Source organism: Scylla paramamosain, chromosome 17 (genome assembly GCF_035594125.1).
Source record: "Scylla paramamosain isolate STU-SP2022 chromosome 17, ASM3559412v1, whole genome shotgun sequence".
Taxonomy (NCBI): Eukaryota; Metazoa; Arthropoda; class Malacostraca; order Decapoda; family Portunidae; genus Scylla; species Scylla paramamosain.
Window position 1 is genome coordinate 4,018,268 of NC_087167.1, and position 19,233 is coordinate 4,037,500.

General features: G+C 38.3%; 1 protein-coding gene and 1 long non-coding RNA gene across 15 annotated transcripts in view; one reads left to right on the top strand and one right to left on the bottom strand.

Annotated features, from left to right (window-relative positions):
• Positions 1–1,353: 1,353 nt before the first annotated feature.
• The window catches only part of LOC135108335 (phenoloxidase 3-like), a 20,413-nt gene continuing 2,533 nt past the window's right edge, over positions 1,354–19,233 (bottom strand). For 2 of the 13 annotated variants that reach the window (XM_064019208.1, XM_064019209.1), the window contains exons 2-16: positions 15,291–15,403; positions 15,092–15,160; positions 14,032–14,191; positions 13,577–13,683; positions 11,830–11,943; positions 10,550–10,749; positions 9,908–10,058; positions 9,137–9,241; positions 7,359–7,544; positions 6,802–6,930; positions 6,328–6,513; positions 5,199–5,343; positions 4,002–4,112; positions 2,325–2,455; positions 1,354–2,102 (exon numbers count right to left, since the gene is read on the bottom strand). In XM_064019208.1, coding sequence (XP_063875278.1) covers positions 1,875–2,102; positions 2,325–2,455; positions 4,002–4,112; positions 5,199–5,343; positions 6,328–6,513; positions 6,802–6,930; positions 7,359–7,544; positions 9,137–9,241; positions 9,908–10,058; positions 10,550–10,749; positions 11,830–11,943; positions 13,577–13,683; positions 14,032–14,191; positions 15,092–15,160; positions 15,291–15,403 — 2,135 coding nt within the window. In that variant the 3' untranslated portion in view covers positions 1,354–1,874. Of the gene's footprint in view, positions 2,103–2,324; positions 2,456–2,483; positions 3,657–4,001; positions 4,113–5,198; positions 5,344–6,327; positions 6,514–6,801; positions 6,931–7,358; positions 7,545–9,136; positions 9,242–9,907; positions 10,059–10,549; positions 10,750–11,829; positions 11,944–13,576; positions 13,684–14,031; positions 14,192–15,091; positions 15,161–15,290; positions 15,407–18,349; positions 18,478–19,233 lie in introns of those variants that run through there. The other 11 variants (XM_064019206.1, XM_064019207.1, XM_064019214.1 and 8 more) reach the window with 8 other exon arrangements.
• LOC135108336 (uncharacterized) lies at positions 1,795–5,847 on the top strand. 2 transcript variants are annotated; one of them, XR_010272212.1, is made up of 3 exons: positions 1,795–1,902; positions 4,442–4,701; positions 5,132–5,847. It is a non-coding gene; the product is annotated as an uncharacterized LOC135108336 (long non-coding RNA). The 2 variants fall into 2 exon arrangements; XR_010272211.1 differs by lacking the exon at positions 5,132–5,847 and having other exon boundaries at positions 4,442–4,804.

The following is a 19,233-nucleotide window of genomic DNA, read 5'->3' on the forward strand; positions in this document are numbered from 1 at the left end:
ACTATTGGGGAGTTATCACACATTTTGGCATATCAACAATGATGTGGGGGAAGTGCCTCCACACTACAAAAATAGTGATAATTGAGAAAGAATTTAGTAAATAAATAAATATGATAATAATAATAATAATAATAATCTATGTAATTCATATATATATATATATATATATATATATATATATATATATATATATATATATATATATATATATATATATATATATATATATATATATATATATATATATATATATATATATATATTATGCCCCACCAAACATATCAAGATGTTTCATTAGGCAGCGCAATTTTAGCTTAGGTATTGTTAGATAATTTCAGTTTTGTTTCCTATTCACAATACTCTGAATTCCCTTAAAGCACAGCAAAGCACAGCTGGGTCCAGCAGGTGTGGGCATGTCAAGCAGTTATAAAGCAGAGCAGGAGCTGGTAACAGGTAATTAATTGATGCATCTTGCCTTGTCAATATATTATCAGTACATATCCAGTACTGAATAAGGTATATGCTCATTTAGCTACACTTTTTTTTTTTTTTTTTTTTAATCAAATGGTTTGTGTCCTTATTGTGGATTCATATATCGGCCAGCAAAATTAACTGGTTCTTAGCAGTTTTTTTTTATAGCCCTTCTTATTTATATTCTGCATCCCATGTCTTCTTCTAAATAATATAGTCTATGAAGGCACAACTATGAATCTTTAGTGTAATACCTTGTAACAACATTATTAATCACTCACTAAATAATCCAGCAGTTCCCCTACAGCTAATTTCAAGAACTCATAAAGTATAAATGATAAATAATCTTCATAGTCATCTTTGGTTTGATGTTCTTTTAAATAAATAATGTTTGATTTTTATTGGGTGCGTTAGCTGGATTCTTCCTTGTTTCCATGACTTCCATGAAAATGTATAATTATTATATTGATAGTTCATTACTTTCAGTTGTGCAGGTGAAGAGGGCAGAATGGAATAGTATATTTTGCCCCATCATTCAGCCACACTTGTTGCTGTGGCTGAGTCATCCCTCCTGTCTTCACCTCAGCTAGGGCCAAGCCAACAAAGCCAGTGTCCATATTCTGTCAGCAGTGCAGCTCAATCACTCTGCACTCTCCTTGTCCAGCCCTCAACATCATTGCCATCACCATCTCCTTACCTACTAGGTAAATACACACATACACACACCTGTGATGGGACAATCCAGCAATTCCACTGAAAGGATAAACACAATATTTCTCTTTCCATAGTGATTCAAGCACTGCAGATAAAGATGTCAAAGTGTCATTTGTTGATTAAAGTTCTTTCTTGTACATTATAAAATGAAGTCAATACTAAAAGAGAAGTTAGGAAATGTTTTTATTGAACTTTTAACGACAAGTTTGCAAACATAAAATGCAGGTTGTTGCACTTTTTATGGTTATGTATGAAGAGATCAACTCACATTTACTGACTCAGCACCTGAACCAGACTGTAATGTGTATTGGTGGTTTTAAATGTTCCTTTTGTAGTCAAAATCACTCGTACTTCAGCCTGCACTAATGTTTCAACAATTAAAAGAAAATCTTTCTGCCCTGCTACAGGCTTGCTGTATGGAGTTCAGAAAAGAAATTCATATACTGGTAGGGAAAGCTTGCAGAAAATGTACTTCAAACCATTATTATATTATTACCATCATCAATGTTTTTACCAGACCATTTCCTACACTGCTCCTGGAACTCCTAACACACCCCTCTTCAGATCCTCAAGTATTTCTTTAAGACTAAATACATGTCATGTTTGCAGAGAGGTGAAGTGAAGGACCATCACTCAACACCACATCATCCAGGACCTGTGAGAGTCAACAGGCCACCACTCCACCCACTTTACTGGGTGATCTGAGCATTGGTGAAGGTGATGGTGATATCTTGCATGGCTATGTTGCTGAGGCGTGTCAGATCTGAGGCCCTTCCCACAGGTCTGTTGAGTAGCATGGGCATGGGGCGGCGGTCGAAGGGGAAACCCATGGGTCGGGCATCAGGGTAGAGGGCATCCAGAATGCCACAGAATGATGCAGCAGCAGAACAGGAACAGGCACCATCTGGCTGTGCTACCTGAGATTGGTGGAACAGACTGTTTCAGGGATTCTAAATCCTAAAGGAGGAATTTTTGATAGATTATGAGAGAAAGACATTTGGTTTTGAAATATGTGCCATTCCAGACAGTAAATCAATTTTACACACAGATGCACACACACACACACACTATTACTATGACTACTACTTCCAACATCACATATACTGTGTTAATATAAACATGAGCACATAAGCACACACCTTATCCTGATTCCAATCAGTGACCATCACAAAGAGCTCAAAGGGCATTCCCTCCTGCTTCCCACGTGGCAGCAGCATATGTTGGGGCCAGCCACACCCACAGAAGTTAAAGAGGGTGTTTTCAGGAGCACCTGCAAGTACATTTTCAGTTCAACTGATTTTTTATGTTCTTGCCTTCCATTTGATGGCTCACATGTACAGTACATAAAGGCTTAGATGTCTATAAGATGCATTCCTCTAGTCATTAGAGTCACAAAGATTGCAAAAAATTAATAAAAGTGTCTTTTTAATTACAGTTCCACCATAATTCAAGACTTAAACTAAATTAATTCCAACTTTTTAATGTAAAAATACCACATATAATGAAGGGCAATAATGTTGCTGTTAACGTGGGTTGGGGGGATGTTTAGTTCTGCTAACAACCCATGTTAGGTGTGATTCACGTTAGTTATCATGAAAGTAACAGTAAAGAGGACTATGGTTCCCATCTGAATGAGAAAGGCCCCCTAGAAATCAAAATACAGACTACCCCTTATATTTTTTTCATATAACTGAAGGTAACAATTCATAATATCAAAACACTTCAGTTATAAGAACTCTCACAGTATAGTAATAATCAAGAAGATGGCACTGGTGACACACTCAGTACTATCGCTGTGGGCGGCAACAGCTGCACAATCAATACTATCACTGCAGTTGGTGGGGTGGCTATGGTGGCACTAGTGGAGATATGGGGCACCACTGCACCATGGCATCATGTTGAATGTGAAGAGAAAACACATACACAGTTCTAAATGTGGTAGTGTTGCATTGCTGTATCACACTGAATGTAAGGACAAAACACACACGTGTGGTGGTTGCACTGCTGCATCATGCTGAATGTTGTGACAAAATACATGCTCATGTGATGGCTGCATGGCAGTGTTATGTGGAAGGAGAGGAAATGACACACACTCATACAATGCTTTAGTGTTTTCAATACCACAGATTTCATGATCCTTGAGTTTAGTGCTATGGCTTCAAAAGAAAGCAAGCACAAAAAAGTTGAGAGGGCAATGTACCCCCAAAACATTTTATAAATTAATGACTTATGAACATGAGAGGGCAGTGTACACCCAAAACATTTTATAAATTAATGACTTATGAACATAAGTTATGGATGGCCAACTGGAACTTAACTCATTTGTAAGTAGGACAGCATCTGTACTATTGCTGGTAGCTGTACACTCGGTACTATCACTGTGGGTAGCTAGGGTGGTGGCTGCTGTATACCCAGCATTATCACTGCAGGTGGCAGGGGTGGTGGCTGCAGCAGCATGTTCACTAACAACACTGTAGGTGGCAGTGGTAGCAGCAAGCTCACTAGCATCAATGTGGGTGGTGTTACCCTGCCCCACATTACAGACTTCTCTGTGGCTTGTTGCAGCCTATCCCCATGTTAGGTTTTTTAATACCCCTGAATTACAGTGTGATTTGGAGCCAAACTCAGTCCATGCATTAGATGTAATTCATGTTTGAACATTGCACATTAGCAGTGACCTGACTGTACAATATGGGCTGATAAAGTCATGATACACTGTGTTCATAATTCTACAGGCTTGCTATTTCAGGCTTGCTATTTCATCCATGCAGGTGTCACTCATTGATCACTTATGTGCTGTGCTGCTGTTCACTCACCTGGGTTATCTGGGTTTGGCCGCTCCTCCAGATCACGGAAGGTAAATTCATTTGAGTTTGTGATGGATGAGGAGGTGGAGGACCGCAGAATATGGTTTAGCCCGGGCTTCACTGTGAAGGAATAATAAGAGGGAGAGATTTAAAGGCATAAAAGTGCTAGACTTTTAAAGTCACATTTAAAGTTTCTCTTACTTTGCTCTACCAGTCACTACTGCATATAATTGAGCCTGATATAACTGAGTGCACTGTCCTGTCAACTGTTCCTAAGAAATACATGTAAAGGTAAAGCTATGTGGATATGCTATAGCTGTGCATGGCCTCAGTGCTCATCTCCATCTCACTGGCCTTCAAGCCTGTGATGGATGATATCCCTTACCTCAGGACACTGTGCTACTTTGACATCTGGGTTTCTACATCTTACCTTCCTAATGTTTCCCCAGGTACCCATTATCAACCAACACAAAGGAAGGATAAACAGCTGGCTGAGCCGTGCACTGACTGCCCCAACCAGGACTCAAACTGATGCCTGTGGAGTTGTAACCAACCACAGAGGCGAGAAATATATGTGATGTTATGAAATGGCCACAAGGGGCAGAGCAGCTTGACTGAGCTAGTGGATGAATGAACTTAGGGCTCTTTCCTTCCCTGCTCTTACAAGACAGGAGGGGAGGTCTTGCTGGGTTGTCAAAAACAATGACAGGTAAAATTATCTTACTATATGATTTTATAATGTTACCAGCTAATGTAGAATTTTTTAAAGCTCTGTACTCTGTTTGCTATAAAAAAGATGTCTTAAGTTGTAAGTCAATGTGTGTCAATGTGGTCTTAGGTTCAGGGATGCAACACTTACTTTTGAAATGTCAGAACTCCCAGAACACAATGCGGTCAAGCTGCTATAACAGTGCTGTCATATTTCTCATAATAAATGTTGGTGACAAAGCACAGCTCCAGCTATATAGCAACATTGCAGCCTTTGGGGCATATTTGCAAGGTACATGAAGAACTTGGAAATAGGAAGCCAATCTACTGAAACTTACTCCCCTCCCTTCCATAACTCTTATCACCATACCAAAGCCCTCCCTTACTGCTTCTCCTACACTCGTAAACACCTCTTTTTTCTCTTATTTCAGATCAAAGCCAATCCCGCCATCCCTCTCCTACAGTCTTGTTCCTTGTTTCTCTTTTAACAAGACTCACAGTCATGAGTAAAGCGGTCCATCTCAGCCCATAGGAGGCGCTGTTCCATGAAGCTCATCTCCACTCCTCTTTCATTAAGTTTGGGCGCCATGAAGATCCTCACTGTCACTTCCTTTGGTAAACTGCCACTGTTGGCTGCCTGCAACTGTGTGAGAGGGAGTGAGATCAAATGTATGGAATGTTCAATGAGCAGAACTGTATCAGACAGGTGGAGGAAATCTAAGATTATATTTGAGGAGGTGTAAGATAATTCCCAAATTCTGGTTCTTCAGTTTTTGTGGTACTTTTGTCTTCTATCTACAGATCATGGGTAATACTACTCTACCAATGTTCATTATTTATCTATCTGTACCTGACACCAATGCCTAAGAACTTCTCCATTTTTTTCCTGTCATTGCATGCTCTAATTCCCTCTCTCTCCTCTCACTCCTTTCTCTCACATATTCCCATTTCACTTCATATAGAACTCATATAAAGTCTTTGTGAACAAACATGTTGGACTCCTGCATTTAATTCCTTCAAACACTCCACATTTCACCTTTACTTGACACTGCTTTCACCATCCATTCTTTGTGTAATACAAATGTTCAAATAGTTAATTTGAAGTGCTTATCTTTCATTACAAAACTTAAATTTCTTATAAATGCAAGTGTTGGTACAATTATTCCACCATCCAGACCCATTTTTTACTTCCAGTCCTTCCTTTCATTGCACATCCCAGGTTTCCTATTATTTTTCCTCCCTTACATGCCTCTCCTTTCTCTTGATTCACTATTTAAGCTTCCACATATCACTCAATGTTAAATGCTCCTAACTGTTCTACCAAATTAAAATCCAAACTCAAAACATTACAAATCTACTCCTTCCCAAGAGTAGCTGACTAGCCAGTGTACAGCAACTTCAACTCTCTCTCTCTCTCTCTCTCTCTCTCATTTAATTTAATTTACTTCACCTTCTTTATTTTACTCCCTTTCCATCTTTCTTTTTCTCACTTTTCTTTCCCTTGGTACCTTGTAATCTTTTTTAGGTTCCCTTCCCTTCTTAATTTTACTCCTTTTCCTCTATTCATTTTACCTTTCCCCTACTCCCACACTACATCCTTCCCTTCCCTCCATCTCTCTCCCACCACCTTGATGCTGTAGACGAAGGGATGGTGGTTGAGATGGGTGAGTCGCACCATCACTGGCTTATCAGCATTGAAGTCCAGTCCACGACTCGCCTCAAAGTCCCGAGTGCTCCAGCCAGTGATCAACTGGTTCTTCTGACCCTGGCTCTCTACAGCCACTGACACCACCTCAACTGATGAGAGGGACAGCTGTTGGGAGAAAGGAAGGGCATAAGTGAGAGAAAGGGGTGGAAGAAAATTGAGTTAACAATGAATGGAAATGGACTGGAAGAGAAGTAAAGACAGGAAATGGGAGAAGAGATAAAAGAAAATTGGAAAAGTTATTAATAAAGTCAAAATGGAGAGAAGGGTTGAAATTGTATGTACATTGTATCTTATATTAAGGAGAAACTGCCTCTGCCTCTCTCTCTCTCTCTCTCTCTATAACTGTGTGTGTGTGTTTCACATTGAGTTTGCACTACTACATGGTCTCCTTACTTCCTCAGTGGTGTAGGGTGGCTGAATGACCTTGTACTCCTGGAAGATGTCGTCAATGTATTTGTGCCAGCGGTAGAACACAGGGTCCCTCATGGCTGTGGCTGTGTCTGACATGACTCCAAGGTTCTCCTGAAAGGGAAAGATGTTGAGACACGAGTGCAACAGTAAAAGGGAATGAAGACTAGCAAAAGGAAGTATTAAAAAGGAAACAGTCATGAATATATATATATATATATATATATATATACATATATATATATATATATATATATATATATATATATATATATATATATATATATATATATATATATATATATATATAATATACACACACACACACACACACACACACACACAGGAAAGAAAATAAATAAATAAGTAAATAAATGCAGTTTAAAAACTAACAAAAACTACATTCTCTTGTTGTCAAGTGACCTACTCTTAAAAATTAATGCCTTATCCTCTTTTACACTAACTTATCCTAAAAAATATATTAATAAAATAAATTGATTAATGAAAAGCAGCTGATCTTCTCTTGTTATTCTGTGACCTACCCGATGAGCATAGTCTGGGTCATGGATGGCTGAAATGACTACATGCCCCATGTTGTGCAGGTCGCCGTAGAAGAGACTGTTGAGGCTGATGCTACTGTCTGCCTCCACTGTGTCCCCGAGAAGGTCAATTCCACGCTTTTCAGGTGGTTTGACATTGTCTGTGAGCCTTGTTTGGTTACCATCATGCTGGAGAGAGAGAGAGAGAGAGAGAGAGAGAGAAATTGATGATATGACTTATACCTTAGATAAAGGGAATAATAGAGGTTCAGACTGAGATAAAAGGGTATTAACCAAAGAAGAGGAATCACACTGTAGGAGCATGAAAGACAAGTAAATGGGTGGTAAAACATGAAATAAAAGAATAGGAAAATGTAGTAAGATACTGAGGAAGATGGAGAGATGGAAAACATAAAAGTTTGGTATAATGTGGAATGTGGAGTAATGGAAAAATGTAGCAAGCTCACAGAAAGACAGAATGGAAAGTGCATGACTGCAAGCGTCACAAAACAGTATAATAATAATTAAAGAAGAATAATTAAAAAGAAATGAAAGAAACAGTGAAAAAGCAATTACCATCTGTTTTTTCAAAAACATCTGTTGTTTCAGCACACACAACTTCCAAGTATTCTGTATTCTCTGTTTCTTTCTCGATTTTATTTTTGCAGATCTCTAACGATGACTCTAAACGTACATTTTGTATTGATTTTGATGTCCCTTTAAACATTGTACCATTAGGTATATGGGCACCTAAGCTGGAACCAAGTCCATAATCAAGATGAACTAAGTCTCAAAACACTCCTAGATTTTCAGAATTTATACTCTCATGTCCTTGACGAAGGAGTTCAAATTTTTCCACAAAATTTTACACAATTTATGATTTTGGACACCATTTTTGTTTTATTTCTTTTTAACCACTATTGTTTTGCAACCGAGTTTGTATGCTAAATCAATCTCAACTGCCAAGTTTGCTATAACCAGCAGAGATAAATCAATCAGGTTGTTTATATGTTTGGTCGACTGCTCATGTTTAATTATTTTCTGAGGCAAATGTCTCAAATCAGTCACATCACTTTTTGTCCATAAATGCTTTTGTGTCTCCCTGAACGCTTGACACAGAAAATAAAGAAAAGTTTGTCCTCACAACCACAAAGCTATTCACATTTCTCAAAAACAATGATTTTAAATTGTTGTAAATATTCTTTGCTCCTGCTTGTACTTTTCTGTTGAATGCATGAAATTGATGCATGTCTCCTTTTGCTTTTATTTCTATCTCTTCATTTAATGTCAGCTGTGAAAAGGTAATACTTTGTAAACGCCAATTTTCCATTGTCATTGTTTGTCAGAGAATAATAATCAAAGTATACAAAGCAACTTCATGTAAACATCGAATGTAATGAGCGGCACTGACTGCAGCTCAACATTGCCAGTTGCAGCTACACTAAATCTTACACTATCACAGTATGCAACACCCATTTTTGTCTATTTTTAATTACAATTGTCAAGAATCACTTATGAATTAATTGAAAATAATTTGCAAAAGATTTTTTTTGTTATGAAACACCTGTTAGTTTCATATTATAACTTGAGACTGATGAAGTCATACACCTGGTGGAGGAGTGTGCGCATAGGGACAACAGCTCTGCAGCTCCTATGGACAAGATGCCACTGGTAAAGATGATAGAGAGATGGAAAATTGTAACAAGTAGAAAAGAGAGAGAGAGAGATTTAGACAATGACCAAGACACAGTGAGCAGGCACAAAAGTTCTGGAATCCTTACATCAACAAGATAGCCCTGATGAATGGCGTCCATGATCCTGCTGTGCCACTGCTCCAGTTCAGAGACATCAAATGGCAGCAGCCCAAAGTCCTCACGTCTGTAGTCCTGTGAGAGGCAGGTGTTAAAAGATTTAAATTTATTGTGCTAAGCTTTCAAAAACTACAAATTAAGAACCCCATATATGAAGACCTAAAATCTAAAAAGATCTGAAATTTGAAAATTTTTTGAGAGATGACAAATGGAAATTGCTATTACATACACTTTTGTTATGTACATGTTTGATGCTCAGATGGTGCCAGCTTCAAAGCAACTTTTCTTAATCTGAACATGTCACCTAATAATTCCATGCCTGAATTTTTTTACTTTCTTGCTTCTCTTTTTCATTTATTTGTAACAGTACTAGTTATGCATTACATAATGAACATTTTATTTTCAGAGCAGTTTCTTACTCTACCAGACAAGAGACAGGCATATGATTCAGGAAAATCTCTTGTCCCTATTCTTAGTTCTCATTTCCTTTAATGAGTTAGTTTGAGTTAGTGTTCTAAGAACACCTTTTACCATCAAACCTGATGCTTCTTTCACCCCACATCACTTTGCGTATCTCTTAGAATAAAATTTTCATGTCATTTTTTTGGAAAAAAGCAAGAGAAGCTTTTTTTCATTTTGAGTACACTATACCATAACCCAGAAGTCTTCCAAGGGGCAGGATGGTACTGTAATGTGATGTGTGTATGTGTGTGTGGCTCAAAGATGGCTGTTCCCTCCCACCTGCACTAACGAGTTGTCCTGCCGGGAGCCCCATGTCTGGCCAGCGTTGTTGATGGTCAGCTTGGGGAAGTAGCCGTCAGGGATGGGGATACGCCAGTTGCTCAGTTTCTGCACCCTGTTCAGACCAACACTCAGGCGATCCATGTCATAACTGGCAGAGGAAAAAATGGGTCAGATGACTGCTCTTTACTTCTTCCTTCATTCCATGACACCAATCTCCTTGCAGAAATGTATCTTTCCTAACATTCCTCTCATCCCATTTCATACACCTTCCCCTCCTTCCTTCCTTCTTCACCATTCCAACTTCCTTTCCTACTCTATGGTATTTGCTCCTAAATTCTCGTCTCTCATTATCTCCCTGCTCCCTTCTCTCTCAAGTTATTTTCTTCATTTGTTTTCTCTTCTCCCTTCTTTGTCACAAAAGTTTTTAAATTTCCTTTCTCTCTCTCTCTCTCTCTCAATGCTCCATCCTTATCACACTTCACCACTTCTTATCAAACAGACTGAGTTGTCTTTTAAGGATCAAAACAATGCATCATTCATTTCCCTCTTGCTGCCTTCTGAATCTTTTGTTACAACCATCATCTGCACATTTTCCTTCAATGCATCCATAAAGCTTTTCACTGGTCTCTCTGCACTCACCGAGCAAGCATTTGTTGGTGCATGTAGAAGAACAGCTCCCCCTTGCGGTCCCTCATCACACCAAGGTCCACAGGGTAGACAAGATGCCAGTGCCAGTGGTGGGAATTAATGCCATAATCCTCACGCCAGTAAGCTACTCGGTGCTCAGGCTTGAGGTGAGTGCTGGAGAACTCTGGTCCATATTCTGTTACTACTATCTCCTGTAAAACAGAGAAGAGAAGAGAATGAAGGGTAGCAAACAAGGTGTTAGGAGATGAGGGATGAAGGACTGGAAAAAAGGAGCAATATGAAGGTGATAGGGAGATGAGTGAAGGATAAAGGAAGAGTTTGAAACGGGAGATGGTGGACTGTCATGGATACATCCTGAAATGATCATGGTTTGAGTGGAGGAGGTGGATAATGAAGCATTGTATGTATTATCAAGGCCCGTCTGTGCATTCGTCTGTGTAGAGATGCAGCCTGCCAAATGTAATCATCTTAATCCCAAATGACTATGGAAGACAATTGTTGTGGCACATCCAATAGTAGCTTCAGTTCTCTTAGTGATATGCTCCTTCTATGAACCTCTTCAATTAAGTCTGGTATTATGTCTTTTTGTGGTCACAAACATGATGTGGTGTCTCATTATCAATATATCATAATTGTTCCTTTGTCATAAAAGCATGTCTATTCTCTGCCCTTTCTGAGTTGTGATCATCATCCTCCAGAGTTTAACTCTGTGATCTACATGACATGCAGGTTTAGCAGCAATAGTATTAATATTCCTCTTCCCTGTCCTGTCCTCGTTCCCACCCGCAGGGCTGGAGTAGGCGAGGACAACTGCATCCTCTTCCTGTGCACAAGGTTCATGACAGAGGCTACAACTAATGTTGGTAGTGCTTTCAAACCAATAATGAATGGAATAGATGGTGCTGCAGCTGAGAATGTGCAGAGAGATGAATGAAAAAGAGGAGTGAGACAGTGAAGGAGTTCCTGGATAGAATGTGGTGTCAGACGTAAGGGCAATAAATAGTGTGGAGGATACTGTTAATTTTCTACTTGTTTTATTTGCTTTCCTTCTACAAGAGTTGGCATTTCACAATGACTTTGGTTGTTAATGTTGTGCACATTATAGGTTGAAAGAAATTATCTTATTTTCCTTTACTTTTAATAGTAAAAACTTGTTGTGATTAAGAATTTTCTGGACATGAATTGCATGTGCGAACAAAATAAATTTGTTTTCAGAGATTTTTACTGTAAATATAAGAAGATAGCACTACAACAGGGACAGACAAACTTACTTGGTCAGGGGTGGACTTCCTGGCCTCCTGTTCCATCTCTGACACGGTGGTGACTGGCACGAACATGCATGGGAAGATCTCCACAATGCTAGGTAGGCGCAGATGTCTCATCTCCTGTAATGTAACACAATTACTATGCTTACATATTACATAGTCAGAAAAAGAAATGCAAAAATCTCTAAAATCCTAAGTACACACACACACACACACAAATACACTTAGGAAGAGATGTAACATTGTGGTGAAGAGAGGATGAAGACAGTCAGAGATGAGTTGATGAGACAAAATGCTTTTGGTTCCATCCTATTCTAAAGAGCAGTATGAGTGGAAGACCCCCCAGTGTATGTGAAGTGTACTCTATACATGGGTGAATAAGATCCCTTTACAATGTTGGCAGCAAGAGGTGGAGATGACTCAAAACACCTAACTTCATAGAAGCTGTTTTAGTAAGAGACAAGGTGTGAAGTTTCTAGTTTAGATTATTAGTTAAGGACAGACTGAAGATGATGAGTGTAGAAGAAAACAGGTGAACCATTGAAGAATATGAGATAGTTATCTGGAAGGTTGTATTGAATTGATAGACAGAGGAATTGGGTTTTTGAGACACTGAACAACACAAAGTTTGCTCTGTCCCAAACACGAATCTCAAATATATCAGAAGTGAGGCATTCAGTGGCTTCCCTCCATACGCTATTTAATTCATGAAGGTCTAAAAAAAGGCATAGAAAAGTGCAATGGTTTCATCAGTATTGGGGCTGGTAAATGAACAAATTTGGCTCAGATCACGGATGAATAATATAAAGAGAGATGGATGACATGACAAAGCCTTAAGGAACTTAAGATTTTGGAGAAGAATAGTGGTCATCTACCAAAGCAATAATATAATGATCAAAAACGGAATTTGGGATGAAGTTACAGAGAGAATGAAAGAAGCTGCAGGAGGGTAGTATGAAAATTAAAGTTTTGTACCAGACTGTATCAATTCTTTTCATATCTCTAAGGCAACAGTGAAAGTTTTGCCAAAATCCAAAAAAAAAGGAGACTGCTTACCAGATAACATCTGGTTATTAAGATGGGTCTGTTGATAAAATTCATGTGTTGCTCTGGCAGATGAAACCATTTTCCTTCAAGTTATTAACTCCATAGGCTTGACCATAACATACATCAAAATGCATTTCTTTAAAACTTGGCCTAACCTGTGTAATGAACTGATATATATAATCAATAAATTTGCAGTTTCACCCAATATGCCCAATCTCTACCCACACTCCCCCAACCCCTCCAGCAAGCTTGGGGGCCTGTGGGGAACCAGGGGTTTTGGGGGGGGACATATGAGTGATATATAGTTTGAAAATGTAGGGAAATTTCCTAAATGTAGCAAACCAAAAACCTATTATAACCAGGGGCCTGTGCCCCCCTTGAACCCCAGACACCAGAGAGCTAAGGTAACCTAACCTAATCTTACCTAACTTTACCTATCCTAACCTTATTATTCGTTTGCGACAAGGTAATATGGGGTTAGAAATGCTCCTAGCAGTGTGATCTAGACCGTGAGACACTTCATACTTACGTGCGGTTTATTGGGAGAAACTGCAATTATACCATATAATCTCTGAAATTATTCATTTTCATTTTATAGTACCAATTACCTATGTACTACACAATAAGTAAGTAAAAGTTATCATGTAGTTTCCTGCTAGAATGGGACTGAGTATATTTCTGAAATAATACTTATATGTTTCCTTACCGGCTTCCTGATGATTACAAAGGATAGGGCAAAGATGAAAAGCTTCTCATTGACAAGTCCCCGCACCTCCTCCACCCTTTGCCTGAGCTCCTGCACACTGCTTGCCTCTGTGTGGATGACAACGAAGTTAACAAAATGGGAAACAAAGGCTAAGAAGAGAAGATGGGCATTATAGGATGCAGTATAAGTTTCTACAAATATTGCCAAAAGTGAAAGTACAGGTTATTCTTAGTTGAAAATGTTCTATGTACATAGGCATTTTGAGTCGTTGTTTACATGTGGTACGAAATTCAAGTGTGTCCGGGTGGGTAACCATGGCGGAGAAACACCATATCAACACAACCCACGCTACTTTAAGTTACGCAATACAATCTGAACGTACTCATTGTCACTGCTTTGGCAGGTAAGTGCCCTTCACACCCTCACATTCACCCACGTCTGAAGCAGCATCTCACCCATGAAGTAGTCGCAGAGTTCCTTGGCGGCCAGACGATGGCTCTTGACGAAGATAGAGAAGACGGTGCCTCTGGGAATGGAGCGAGCAAGAGTCAACCGCTGAGGTGGCGGCTCGCTTCCTCCCACACGGGTACCCACTTCAAACACAATGGGATGACTCTGGAAGAGATGAAAAGAAAAGCATGAAATGTGAAATACAAGCGATCACACACACACACACACACACACACACACACACACACACATATAACGTTGCAAAAGAATAACGAAAGAGAACATAAACGTATAATACTTGCGTTAATTTGGGAACTCGACGTTAGGAGGGCACAACACGAAAAGTTAACGGAAGAGGAAAGAGACGTGAATAAATAGTGTAATTTTTTCCAATAATGTAATAGATCAGCAGGATGCATTACCAAACATTTTGGCAATGTACAAGGTCCATAATAATATAAAAAAAAAACATTAATAATAATAATAATAATAATAATAATAATAATAATAATAATAATAATAATAATAATAATAATAATAATAATATAATTACTACTACTACTACTATAATTATTATTATTATTATTATTATTATTATTATTATTATTATTATAACAGCCCATTGGTAATGTGGCTAATCCTGGGACTATTTTAAGGGAAATTGACAACACGTGAAAATCCACATGGTTTCATAACAACAACAGGAGCAAAAGAGGCAGACTACCTCTTTTGTATCTAAAATATAGTATTCCATGCATCAAGAGACAGCATTTCTCATTCAATAATAATTCTGTGCGGGGAGTGAAGAGGCCAAGATGACCAAAGGAACCATGCACCGTTGAAACGGGACAGAACAAGGTTAGTTCCGAGGCGCAAATGTGCATCATGCTCTTAAAGAGTGTTCATGCATTTAAAGACTACTTCTCATCTAATATACAATTACAGGAGTGGATAAGGCGAGGTGACGAAGCTAACAATGCACCGCAACACAGTACTAGACACCTCCATGCAGGATTTTGGTACACTCTGACCGTCAAGATACGAGTAAGTGCTGGTCAGACGCACCTCCGATCGGCTCTTTTCTAGCGTACTGAGCAGATCCGCAGCCACGGCTCTCCGACTTCGAAGTTGTCTCTATGGAAGAATGTGTGATATTGCTCAGCGGTGAATGGAGTCTCTCTCTCTTTCTCTCTCTCTCTCTCTCTCTCTCTCTCTCTCTCTCTCTCTCTCTCTCTCTCTCTCTCTCTCTCTCTCTCTCTCTCACCTCTCTTTGAGTCGGCAGCCGGAATGGTCGCTGGAGCATGTCCAACACTTGCTTCTGTTCGCTGTCCATAGTGATCAACGGGTACTTGGTGGTGTGGCCGAGATGACACTCGTCTGCTGTAGAGGAAACGAATGGAGGAAATTTTTATTATCATTATTATTATCATTGTTATTATCATCATCATCATCATCATCATCATTATTATTATTATTATTATTATTATTATTATTATTATTATTATTATTACTATTGTTATTATTGTTATTACTGATAGCGGTGATGGTGTTGTTGGTAGTAGCAGTGATGGTAATGGAAGTAGTAGCGGTGGTATTATTATTATTATTATTATTATTATTATTATTATTATTATTACTGATAGCGGTGATGGTGTTGTTGGTAGTAGCAGTGATGGTAATGGAAGTAGTAGCGGTAGTGGGGTATAATAATAATAATAATAATAATAATAATAATAATAATAATAATAATAATAATAATAATAATAATCATTATTATTATTATTATTATTATTATTATTATTATTATTATTAGTAGTAGTAGTAGTAGTAGTAGTACTAGTACTAGTAGTAGTAGTAGTAGTAGTAGTAGTGTTAGGGCTGGAGGAAGGAGAGGCAAGAGTCGGTACAGCACTTTATTTACGAAAGGTATTGAGCGTTGGCGGACGACCTCAACTCTCGCAGGTACCAAGATTTACTCATCATCAACAACGGTCAACGAGTGAGTTGCCATACACTCCCACAAGTAGTAGTAGTAGTAGTAGTAGTAGTAGTAGTAGTAGTAGTAGTAGTAGTAGTAGTAATACTCATGGAACACAACGAAGAACAAAGAACAGTTTATCGTAGTAGTAGTAGTAGTAGTAGTAGCAGTAGTAGTAGTAGGAGTAGTAGCACCAATAGTACTCAAGGAACACAACAAAGAACAAAGTGCAGCTTGTAGTAGTAGGTAATAGTCTTAGTCTTTGGCGTAGTTGTCGTTGCAATAAATGGTCAATCAAGTCTAACATTCCTTCTCTTAACCAAGGTACACGCGTCTTGTAACTTTTCTGTCTCTTCTTTACATTCAGATAATTTAAACTGTTTCAGCCTTTTACAACGCAAAGCTCTTGTGTATTTACTTTTCTCTGTTTGCAGTACTTCACTTGGCAGCTGCCTTTTACAAACAAGACTGAGAGATGGAGTAAGAAAAGTCACTACAGGGAAGTTGAACAGTCGAGGAGTGGGTGGATACCAGTAGGAATGAAGGAAGCTGACAGATGCTCTTACCCTGCAGTAGCCTAGCAATGGACACTAATAATTGGCCTGTATTCTGAAACGCTTTGCTTTCTCACCACAGCGACTTTCAAATGCCACAATGGTAATTAGATAGGTTCTCAAAACTGTTTTTTCTGTTAATAATATAGAAATCTTGTTAATTTGTCACTTAGTTTCTTGATTCTGCCATTCTTGAGATACACGTGTAATGCTCTGTTCCAACTTTGAAATAATTTGTGCTTTCATTAGATATATTTTCAATGGGTACAGAAATATACAGTCTGATTATCATAAATGTTATTCCTGTCGAGAGAACAGAATCCTGAAAACACGCTTGAAAAGACTTCCACTAGATCTTGTTAAAAGTAGTCGTTTTAAGACGCCAAAACGTTTGCAATTCAGGCCTGAAGATTAATACTTTGCCTCATCACTAATGCCTTAAACATGGATGAGTAACACTACCTGAAAATCATTTACAAGTCTCGGATATGCATTGCGTAATTTCCTAGTAACACAAGACCTTGATTTTTCTTCAATTTGATATTACTTCGACGTAATCAGAAAGGGTTAGTGATATAGTACATCTAACCCTCTGCCCTGCCACTGATGTAAAGGCAGAGAGTGGCAGGTGGGTTTTTACTGCCAAGTTCTCTGGAACAAGTGATATTCGGACGAAAATCAAAGTTAAGTTGGGCTCTTACTTTTATTTATTTATTTATTTTTTTATTATTATTATTGTCTGTGATGCCGAATCCTTGTCTATCACTAGTATCATCGAGACATCTCCGAAAACCTCAACAAATTCAACCGAATCCTTTAAGCGGATAACACACCGAAATGTTTTAGAGTGCGGTCTTTGGGCTGTTTTGAAGATGGTGACTGATTTCAGGTGATCGGACTGGGCGACCTAAATTTGAGGTCAATTGTGTCGTTGCTGTGCTACAACCTCCAAACCATTCTGAGATACAAAAGGTCCTGAAGAAAGCAACTTTGTAGGAGGATGAGTCCGTCATGCACTCTGGTCTGCGAGAGACGGGGTGGCGTGTCGGTGGGAAGCTGTGAGGGCAGGTGAGCAACAACTTGTGACCTAACCTGACCTAACACTAGCCTTGATGAACTCGGCAACATGACACAAATCCATATATTTGTTCATACCCGATGCCTTCTGACTCACTATTGACTTATAAGTGTTGAAGGGTACCTTCAGCAACACCAATAGGCTATCAAGACACTCACAGGGGTAGGACATGGTATTAAGTCAGCTCACGTCACTGGCAAAGCTACCACCGAAACGCTGATGAAAGGCAACCTTTGACACGAGAGAGAGAGAGAGAGAGAGAGAGATAGAGAGAGAGAGAGAGAGAGAGAGAGAGAGAGAGAGAGAGAGAGAGAGAGAGAGAGAGAGAGAGAGAGAGAGAGAGAGAGAGAGAGGAGAGAGAGAGAGAGAGAGAGAGAGAGAGAGAGAGAGAGAGAGAGAGAGAGAGAGAGAGAGAGAGAGAGAGACGTTAAGGTGAATGTCAGACGAGCACATAACAAGAAACAACTCTCATTATATTTAAAACAGGGATGTGATTCAAAAGCCAGAAAAAAATAATAATAGAAGCTCAGTTCTTATTGTTCTTACATCCCTGGAAAAAAAATAAATAAAAAAAAAAGTAAAAAAGGAAGATGCCAGAAATGAGAACCACAAAGTAGTACAGCTGACTTTCACAGGACAGTTTAAAGGGTGAGCAAACAATTTTATAAGAACCTTTCAGCTAAATGTCAGCCTAAAATTAGAACGTGAAGTACTTATTTTTCGATTCTTTGTCGTCCACTTTGCCCCACTCCTCAACAGCAGCCAAGACACTAGCCACCATCCCAGCAACATCAGCAGAGAGATCGTACTCATGTATGCGATGACTAAAGACATGCAGTACCTGCAATCAACGGGACAGGAGAGACTACTCAGCCTGCCAGCACGGCATAATGAGAGGCATGTTGTGGTACAAGTTCAACACAATCCATTTTGGGCATTTTTGGTAGAACTCATGGTCAGGATGCGTTAGGTACTTTTCCTTAGTCATGTTTATGTTCACATCAATTATTCTATTACGTGTATATTTCTATATAATACTACAGATTTGTGTGTGTGTATATATATATATATATATATATATATATATATATATATATATATATATATATATATATATATATATATATATATATATATATATATATATATATATATATATATATATATATATATATATATATATATATATATATATATATATATATATATATATATATATATATATATATATATATATATATATATATATATATATATATATATATCCAGGTTGTAATCTGCAGTTAGATTGCACGATGTGTTTTTTTTTTCCAATTTCCTCATTTTTGTAAGTAAAACTTTCGTCTAAATTATATCAAGAGTAGGGTGAATGCCATTTGGCTTCCACTATTTTGGAACTAACTGCGACCGCAATCTGTGCTGGGCCTGAAAGGATCAGGTACGGGACGTAATGATCATTATGGATAATTTTAAGAAAGATATGTATGTGATAGATCAAGATATTCTGTAAATTACTTGAGTTTAGTTTATTGATGTTGTCACATGTTGTCTACACATAGGTACAAATTTCATAGTAAAATAATATCAAAATATTGCA